This window comes from Tripterygium wilfordii, chromosome 9 (assembly GCF_013401445.1).
Source record: "Tripterygium wilfordii isolate XIE 37 chromosome 9, ASM1340144v1, whole genome shotgun sequence".
NCBI lineage: Eukaryota > Viridiplantae > Streptophyta > Magnoliopsida > Celastrales > Celastraceae > Tripterygium > Tripterygium wilfordii.
In genome coordinates this window covers 4,746,870-4,756,868 of record NC_052240.1, presented here as the reverse complement: position 1 = coordinate 4,756,868, position 9,999 = coordinate 4,746,870, and the positions used below count along the sequence as shown (strand labels likewise).

The 9,999-nt window shown below is 34.7% G+C and overlaps 1 protein-coding gene across 1 annotated transcript; it reads right to left on the bottom strand.

Moving 5' to 3' along the window:
- Positions 1-1,784: 1,784 nt before the first annotated feature.
- LOC120006529 (protein MAEA homolog) lies at positions 1,785-8,380 on the bottom strand. The gene is made up of 7 exons (XM_038856590.1): positions 7,910-8,380; positions 6,710-6,904; positions 6,058-6,180; positions 3,856-4,041; positions 3,339-3,472; positions 2,216-2,402; positions 1,785-2,123 (listed from the first exon to the last, which is right to left on the bottom strand). Exons 1-7 carry the CDS (start codon positions 8,195-8,197, stop codon positions 2,022-2,024), a joined length of 1,215 nt encoding a protein of 404 aa, XP_038712518.1. The 5' UTR covers positions 8,198-8,380; the 3' UTR covers positions 1,785-2,021.
- Positions 8,381-9,999: the final 1,619 nt, after the last annotated feature.

Below are 9,999 nucleotides of genomic sequence, written 5' to 3'. Positions count from 1 at the left end.
TCTGTGTATATGACTTAGTATAAAAGTATAAATGTACATATTTGTGATGCCATTTAAATGATTGTGTAGCATATCATAAAAGGAGATCATGTGTTTTAAAACTCATGCAGTCCAAATGAAATGAACTGAAAATATAATTCCTCATGCTGTAATTTATTTATTGAAGTCTCCTGAATTTGTAATTATGATATTGAGATATTGGTCAAAACCGAAAATAATCATTTCAAAATAAGCGAAATTGAATTGGAACTAAAATTAGGCTAAATCTAGTGTTCCTTGCATGGAACACTACAACTAAATTAAAGTTATACTCATAGGAACAGAACATATTATTGAGTGAAACCAGATGAAAAAGAAAGAAAAATAAAATGCAATCAGCATGGAATAATAGAAATTAAATTAAAGTTGGGACTTTTGGAGGCCGGTACACTAGATTATACTTAATTGTAAAAAAGTGCAATCACTAAAACATCATTTTAAAAAAGTACACTGGGGATCATCTTTTACCAAAATAACCTCAGTTTTGATTTTCTCTCTCCACGAATTGTGATACAATAGTGATACTTTTAAATAGAAGATCCAATTTAATGTTCAATTTATATTTTTGGCTCATAAAATGATGATATAAATGTTAGAATGTAAATTTGATAGCATTACATGTCTTTCTGGTTCAATTATGTCATTTTAGTGGATTTTTGATGTTCGTGATACTATAGTGATACATCTCTGCAGCTGTAAATGTTTTTCCAAAACGAGCAAGAGATGTACAAACCAAGAAAGGAAAAGTAATTAGGAAAAAGAAGTATGCATATTGGTTCAATTGTATCATTTTAATGAATTTTTTGTGTTCGTGATACTATAGTGATACATCTCTGCACTTGTAAATGTTTTTTCAAAACGAACAAGAGAGGTAACCAAGAAAAGAAAATCAAGAAAGGAAAAGTAGTTAGGAAGATGAAGTATGCATACTAGTTTCATCATTTTAGTGGTTTTTTGGTGTTGGTGATACTATAGTGATACTATAGCGATACATCTCTGCAAAAAACGAACCAGAGTCCAGATCTGCAAAAAAACAGAGCACAACCCAGATTGAACAACGAAGCATAGTCCAGATCTGTCAAAAACGAAGCAGAGCAACTCGACGCAGTCCAAATTGAGCAACGACGAAGAAGGAGATGAAGAGAGGAGAAACTCGGCCAAAAACGGAGAAGAAGACAACGAAGAACCAGATCAAGAACCAGCAGAAGAAGAAGAAGAAGGAGAAGAAGAAGGAGAGAAAGAAGGAGATAACTTTTAGTATAGAAGAATGAGAGAAAGAGAGGACACACTAGAGTTGGATAGTTGGAGGGAGAAGAAGAAGAAGAAGAAAGAGGAGGGTATTATAGGTATAAACTAAAAAATATCTTAAATCAGATGACCAAATTACCCTTAAATTGCACTTTTTTACAATTTTAAAAATGTCCATGACCTTTTTACAATTAATTTGTCTAAAGTGCTCTTACTACCAATTGTCCGATTAAAGTTCTACTCATTGGTACAGATTATTGAGTGGAATCAAATGTAAAAGAAGAAAAATAAAATACTGTAAAATAATTTGGAGAAAGATTTAAGGAAAAATACACAATGATATAAAGAAATATGCAGAAAGATTGTGATCATCTTTAGTGCAAAAACCCATTTAAAAGAACAAAATGAATTACAAAATTACATATTCTCCGAAAAATTCATAAAATTTATTCAATTCCTAGGCGACAGTGAGAGAAAACTCATTAAATCAATGACACAAACCCAAAGCAATATCCAATCACCAGAATAAAATCCAACTTAAATTTTAGCACACCAACATAAACACATGGCAATTAGTTTCAGTCTTTATTCAAAGGAATTGATAAATAAATTACAGAGCCGCTTTTATCATATATATACATGCGGTAAGCATACTTTTTTCAGTAGACGTACCCATAAGCCCAAACCCTAAAGCAAAGTTCTTTCTTTGAGATTACTAAAATGTTGTTGCGGATTTATGATATGTATGCCTTAACCAAATCTGAATAGTTGCAGACAAAACCTGTCCTTGGACAAATGATTTTCCCATTACTTTTCTTGGCCATATCTTCAAGTGCCTGCCACAACATGGAGAAAAAGCAAGACTACTGGGAAATTTATCATCGAAAACAAAACAAAATAACTTATCAATTATAGAAATAATGTTAACCTTAGAGCTGTAGACGTAGCCATTGGGCAAAACTTGAGGAGGGTTTTCTGTGTCCATTAGCTCTTTTGTTATGTAACAAACGAGCTTTGAGTGATGCTGCTTAGAGTACGGTAAAGGCATCGCTAGCTTCCGAAAGCTCTCCTGTGATAGAGGGTCTTCCTTGGTACAATCATCTTCATAACAATATCTAAGCCAGGTCAAGGCCAAAAAAGGGCGGGAACTAATTTGTATAAAACTATAAGCAACGGTTCATGCAAGAATATACACAAGCATTCTCAAGTTCTTACACTGAGAGAACCACATAATATTAGTTCACAAGTCCACTTGGGTACTGTCCAATAAAGTTTAAATGAACATTACATCAAAGAGGTTTTAAAACAAAACCTCAAATAAGTTAAAGCAAACTTGCTTCAGGTTTCAAATGCTTTTCTCACCATTGATAACAGAATGATGACATATATTGCCAATTACCAGAAGTCAAACAATTGCAATGAACACCTAAGAAGTGAAAGCCAAGAGTGCCAAGTAAGCATGTCTACTAAAAGTCAAATAAGTAAAATGAACTCTCAAGAAATGAAAGCAAAGGCTTCTTGATTCAAGTCAAGAAAATGAAAATCAAACTAATTGTGACAAGAATTAAAATTAAACTATATCACTCTTATTATGAGACTCATGCACAAATTTTTACATACCATCCATTCACATAAAGATATGACCAAGCACCAGCACAAGAAAGGAGCCATTAGATGAATCAAAGGTGATTGCTGAAGAAAATATCACGACTAAAAGATTCTATATGATCAGAAAGTCTAGTTTTAATTTGCTCTTCTTTGTGCACATAAAATCTTGAAAACATGACAAAGGGTTCAAAACAATCTAGCAAAGGCTGCAAAACAATCTAAGGAAGCTGTTTTGCACATATCTATCTACAGAGATGACTCATTTGAAAAACTGTTCTCAACACAATGTCCTGATTTGCAAGCTATTACACAAAACCAAAGACGTTAACACTGGTCTGAAAAATCATATCCATGCAGCAGCAAATATTCACCTTGCTTAACAAAAGAGATGAAAAGAACAGTCAATCACGAGTAAACCATTAGGAGAGCCTAAATTTGGATACGGAGTTTTCAGAGCGGACAAGCCTGCTTGCAGATAAATATTTAGCAATGGCTCAAGGGTCATGCCGTATAACCTGCAAAATTCTTGTTTAAATTGTTCCACCAGGTAATCCCATTGCTTTTGTTCAAATAGAACCTGGAAAGCAAACCAAAACATCCATGTAAACAATCAAAAGTATCAATTGGACAGTTGAATAGTTCCTCATCCAAATTGAAGAATCATCTGATCTTTGTAAAGACCACAGTACTAATCATAATGGCCTCATCGTTTAATCATACAACACATGGAAGCTGCATAAAATGGAAATGAAGAGAAGAAGATTTTATTGATGATAAATTTGAGTTTCATCATCGATGCCCAAGTCCGTGAGTACAGCCCATCAAAGCATATGCAGCTCATTTATTTGCTATTCACGAAAAAGGAAATAGATGATAATAACATTGTTGTCAACTAATCATCTAACCATCGCAAATATTTCTATTTGGAACAATCCATGATGAAGGTGTCCAATGGTTTACCTTGTATATTGTACATTCAGTGTTACTTTTGAAAGCCAGTGTTGCCATTACCCGCTGTAATTCCTTCATGTGCGTGGCACCCCAAGGAGCGAGATACTTTCGAGCATATGAAATGGCACGCAAGTTGTTTTCAGCTCGCACCAACTCTATAAACTCTTGAAGCCTTAACTGGAATTCAAATTTGCTCTGACATAAAGGGAAGCAATCGACACTAGTTTAGTTGGCCTGAAATATAGATACTTACAGTAACGAAGGGACGAACACTTCCATTTCAACAGCAATAGATAGTCTAACCAAGAATCTCACTGAAGTAAATTGGTCATGAGCTAAATTGCGAGCAATTAGCACAAAAGATAACTAAGACGTGAATCCATCTGTATTGTCAACTAAAGGAATAATTTTAAAAATAGTGCAATGAAAGTGAAGGATTGAGGCACCTAAAGGTTTATCAAACCCAGTGCAGAAGGCTTCTGTTAGCACCACGAAGTCCAAAAAGGGTACATATCCTTCCCTTAGTGTAGGTTGTCGCAATGAAACAACTTTACAACCACTTCCAAGTTTTCCCTAGAGAGCTACCTAAGGCATAAAAATGAAGTATGAACACAACTAACTATTAATAATTTACAATGCCGCTTTCATTGTTTCACTCCTTCCCTTAATACAGTCTCAACTCATGAGAAGGTTTCTTTCATTGTTTCTGGACAAACGTTAAAATTTCATTTTTGTGTTTTCTATTTCCCTAATCTAAATATCATATAAGAAAAATAAACCAACCTAAACAAAGGCCAAGAATGATGAAGCTAATTTATGAAAAGTGGATGATTAAACACCCCCAACTTCCCCACCCTACAAAATACGAGTTGGCAATGTGGAACCCGCTATTTAACTTTTTTCTAATAGAATGTCAATGGAGAAATTTTGCCCCAAAGCGGTTTCCAAGCCATGAAAACCTCCTTGGTAGGAACTTTAAGTATTCAGACTTCTTTCTAAGAAATATATTATGTTCCCCTATCGTGTCTTTAAAACATGTATAATGGCAATTTACTCTATAGACGACCCTTTTCCAACGCATGAAAACTGATACAGACCCCTTTCTATTGCATGGGAACATCAACATCAATTTACGTTTGTTCTTATAAATGAGCTCAAAGAAAATCTATGGAAATTCCCAAGTCTCAAAGGCTTCTCCAATGGAAAATAACATTCTAACTAAACTCTCTATTTCAGACGAAAGAATTCTCTCAAGCTCTAGTGACGTTGTTTGCAGCCAAATGGAAAGGGATCGAAACAAAGATTAGTTAAAATATAGCATATTCCCCTACGCCATTTATTCCAATCTAAAGCTACACTATCCATTAATCCTATCGTGTTCATATACTTTATCACTTACATAAATGTCTTTTAAGGCCTCCTTCATCTTTTTTGTCTTCTATTCTACTTGAATTCTCTCAGTTTTTCACACCAAAATAGGAACACCACAAACCATCTTAATCATTTTTCTATAATCCCATCTTCACAGGGGCAACCCCAATCCTAGAGATCTAATAGTCTTGATTCATATCCAATCCTTCCATGTGTTGTCACATATTCAAAGTAACATTTTCTTTCCAGCTACATTCATTTTTTGGGCACATGCCACAAATCCCCTTAACAGCCAAACATGTTAGATAACTCACGTTGTGGGACGCATGGCAAACCTACAGAATGAAACCTTAAAACTTCAAGATAGCTCTTTCTCTACTATCCCATATTGACGAAAATTACATTTCAAATAATACGCTTTTGTTCTATTGATTCTAAATCCTTTAGATTCTCACCATTTCCTTTACAATGCAGTTAAAACATGAGTGTGTGTACTAAAGAGCGCTATAATCCCCCCACCCCACAAAAAAATTGGCAATATTTCTCCATTGCAACCTGGGTGTCATAGGCTCAAACCACAAACACCACCTCTCCATACAGCAAGAGTAAAATTTTGTTTGTCTACCCTCTACCAGGCCACATGGCAGGAGCATTGCTTAGCCATTTTCCAACCATGACGTCACTGACGTGTATGTGGTCGTGTAGTTCAAGGAAAACCAAATTCCTAATAGTAGGGATGACAAAATAGTAAGAAATTCCAATCTTTGGTGAAAGAAACCAAAAAAATTGCGAAGTTTCCAAATTATAAGCTATAAGTACAACTAAATAACAACTAATTACCTTGGACTTTTTCAACCGAGATTTGTTGTCAGCACACCATGCTAGGGCAGGTCCTACCTCCTTATTTTGAAGAGCATCAATAACCTTTTTTGCTTCTTCAAATACATCTATGTCAACAAGATCCTGGTGTGAAAGGCTAAGTTCATTTCAAGAATAAAAGGAAGGAATAGAAATGACATTATACTACAAGTCCACAACAAAATCTATCAAGTCCAACAACCAAGATATCAAAAAAAAGTCCAACAAACTTTTTTTTATTGAACAACCTTAAATTATTTACAAAATGACAGTTGAAACCGCAGCATGATGCAACATATTGACAAACTTATTTAGAAATGTGATTGTAAAACATCACAAGTCAAATTAGGTGACAAGAAGACACATTCTTTTTCATGTGCATCTTTGTTAAAAAACCATAAAGCTAAATAAAAAATCTAACATGTTTGAGACATGAAAAAACATTAACACATCTTAAATTATATCATATTATCATTTATCAATATCAAATAAATTCTTCAACTAACAGACAAGATGTCATCCTGAACTAGATTTAGCATTGGCAAGAAAACCTAAACACAAAAACCAAAAACGGCCCAAAGAAAAATCTTTAGCAGACAGCAGCACAAAAACGGACATGAGAAAGCAAGTTTACCCGTATACTGCTGCTTTCTGCCAGTTTCACTGCTGTGTCATAATACGACATTCGCAGCATGTAATCCACAAGAATTCGCTTCAGACGCGTGTTGTTCCACCTTGAGAGATTCTCTGCATCAGCTGATTCCAAATGATCTAGTCGAGCGCGGCACCTCTGTGCTTGCAAGTTTTCTGCACGACTTCCCTCTTCCATCTAGATGATTAAATTACACATATCTATCAGATTTGTATTTATAATTATTTTACATTATTTAGCATTATGCAGTTGTTGGATTTGCTTACCTAGTCATTCAACAATGTCTTGTTGAACATTCTGATGACTTTTTTAAAAATTTTCTACATCGAACATTGCACTAATTTGGAATCTCTGATTTGCAAGGATAAGAAGAAATCTAGAGAATAGACAGGAAGAAAAAGAAAGGACGTAATAATTTTTCTTCTCATGTTCTATAACATAGAGGGGAGAAAGTCAGAAATATGAATCTAAGTATAAAGTGTCCCTCTTATTATGCGGCATGAGCTCACACTTTCCTCCTGTTTACATGTCTTTTCTCATTTTAGTTGATAATCTCTACATGTGGAGATCATTGAAAAGAGGAACCCCTGGGAATTGAAGCGTTAAACTTAAACCATCTCAGTCTCCCTCCATTTCTCTTCATTGTTTCTCCCCACATATTCCAATCAAACAGGAGGTATTACAAGAATTTATCTTTATCATACTTTGTCACTCTATTACCCTCACGGTCAAGGGCCTCACCCAAACCAACTACAAAAAATGAATCACTCATATTACGGATTTAATGCATTAGATAAATTAGAAATACTCAATAATAGCTGGACTGGATTTCACATCAAAAGAAAATTACTCCATTCCCAAATCAAAACTTACTCAAAATTGCATAGTATCTAATTTCTACCCCTACAACAACAGAAACGTTCGGAACTCACTAGAATCAATTGCAATCTCCACGCTCAGCAACCTCAATTACCCCAATTCTGGAGCTGATTCCTAAAAGCTATAATGCCCGGCCAAACTTTATTGTTCAAGCGCTAAAGAGCGTAAACTTAAAATCGATCCATTCGAGAGAGGAAATAAGAGGAAAATTAAACTTAGTTCCTGAAAAAGAAACCATACCGCTTTCAAAGAAATTCAATAATCGTAAATTCAAGTCGAGAAAGCAAAGAACTCTGTCAATACCTTCCTTTTAAGTCCCTGCAACCTAGACACGAGAGAAGTGAGGTGCTGAACGGCATCGTCCTTGGACACGTCCGCATCCGCGGCATCAGCTACGCCGGAGATCACAGAGGAGACCTCTTTCTCTACAGCGCGGTGGTTGGCTCGTACTGTCTTCTTGTAGTGCTCGAAAGGGACTCTCAATAACTGATGCTCCAATTTTATTGACTCGTTTAATTGCGTCGTTTTCGAGGACGTCGAGTTGTTGGAGGCGGCGTTGTTGCCGTTCGGAAGGGAATCGATTTCCATCATGGTGAGATGACAAAAAGAGAAATCAAGTTGGAAATTTCGGGGCTGGTAGAGATCGAAGACTCCTCGCTCTTCAACGGTGGCAAGTGGAGAGGATGAGTTTTGTCACTGTTTTCTTTGCTTGTTTAGGATGGAAGAGGAAAGAACAATTCCAGGTTCCAGTTACAGAGAACTTGGTGATTGTACGACACAAAAACGACTGCGTTTGGTCATGAAGACGGAGCAATGATTGATCTTAGCCATACGTGGCACGTTCATAGCACTTTAATTAATGGATAATTAAGCCTAGCCCGTGGGCCTTAAAAAGACCAAGCCCAGCCCCCAAATGCAGGTTGGGCCAGCGGGCCGTTTCATTGTGACCCTGGAGGTGTGCTTACAGCAGGTCCCATCTATAGTAGCGTTCTAACTTCTAAGTCCTGGGATGGACTCTAATTCTTAACTACAATTTTAGCTATAATTCCCTAGAAATAATTCATGGTTTTTTCATTTGAAAATGACATATTTAGAATTTAGGAATTGCTGTATTGGATTTATAGTTTAGGTTTTAATATTTAGGATTTAAAAATGTTTTTCTTCAAAATGTACTATATTCTAATATCATCAACACTAAGATACTCAATAACACATTTTAAAACATGATTTAACATAAAATGGTTTTGGAGAGAATTATAACTAAGAATTAGAACATCAAATCCCCATTTTGAGATAAATTTTTTTATTTTCTTAAAATCTTAAATATGTAGTATTCAACCAAATGAATTTAATGATGAATTTAATTTTTGTTTAAAACAAAATATATATCGTTGGGACCTAATGCCACACATTTATAATTTCTAAAAAATAAATAAATTTTTTTTTTGATCCCGGAATGGGCTATAGCGGGTTTTGCTGTCCGATGAAGAGTCTGAAAAGCGCATACACAACGCACTCGTCATTTATAAAAAAAAAAAAAGTGAATAAATAAATAAACACGCTCATCATTATAAAATGGGAAAATTAAGGTTATAAAAACACGTAATTACCTCGTAAATTAAAGAGAAAAAAAAAAGTGCAATGAACGACTCGCAAGATCATATGCATTTCGGTCCTCTGCTAGCTACAACGAAAAAGTATTTGCTATGCAACAATAAATTAAATTGCGTGTTAATAACCAATTAACTCGCATGGAGAAAGAAAAGGAAAGGGACATGATTGAAAGCACTAATTGAGACGCATTATGATGTATGTTAAAATAGGAACACAAAGAATGTACCTTTGTATAAAAAAAACGAAATAGATGGGCCACAATTCTTAATTTACGTGTCCTTTTCAAATTTTCTGTTTTTTTTTTTTTTGGTTTTTTGTAGGTTGGTATACTAGATTGTACTTAATTGTAAAAAAGTGTAACCACTAAAACATTCTTTTAAAAAAGTACACTGAGATCATCTTTTATCAAAATAACCTCAAATTTGATTTTCGCTCTCCACGAACTGCGATACGGTAGTGATACTTTTAGACAGAAAGTCCAATGTAGTGTTCAGTTTATATCTTTTCCTCATAAAATGATGATACAAATGTTGGAATGTAAATTTGATTGTATTACATGTCTTTTTGGTTCAATTGTATCATTTTAGTGGATTTTTAATAACCTCAAATTTGATTTTCTCTCTCCACAAACAGCGATACAATAGTGATACTTTTAATCAGAAGGTCCAATTTAGAGTTCAATTTATATTTTTTTCTCATAAGATGATGATACAAATGTTGGAATGTAAATTTGATTGCATTACATGTCTTTCTAGTTCAATTGTATCATTTTAGTGGAT

What these genes read in the sequence shown, in the direction of transcription:
- LOC120006529 (XM_038856590.1), bottom strand. Translation starts at nt 8,197, where the DNA reads ATGATGGAAATCGATTCCCTTCCGAACGGCAACAACGCCGCCTCCAAC. An exon ending in TGCAGGGACTTAAAAGGAAG is followed by an intron (nt 6,905 to 7,909) that starts GTATTGACAGAG and finishes TTAATCATCTAG; the next exon opens with ATGGAAGAGGGAAGTCGTGC. An exon ending in CTGAATGTACAATATACAAG is followed by an intron (nt 3,473 to 3,855) that starts GTAAACCATTGG and finishes TTTGCTTTCCAG; the next exon opens with GTTCTATTTGAACAAAAGCA.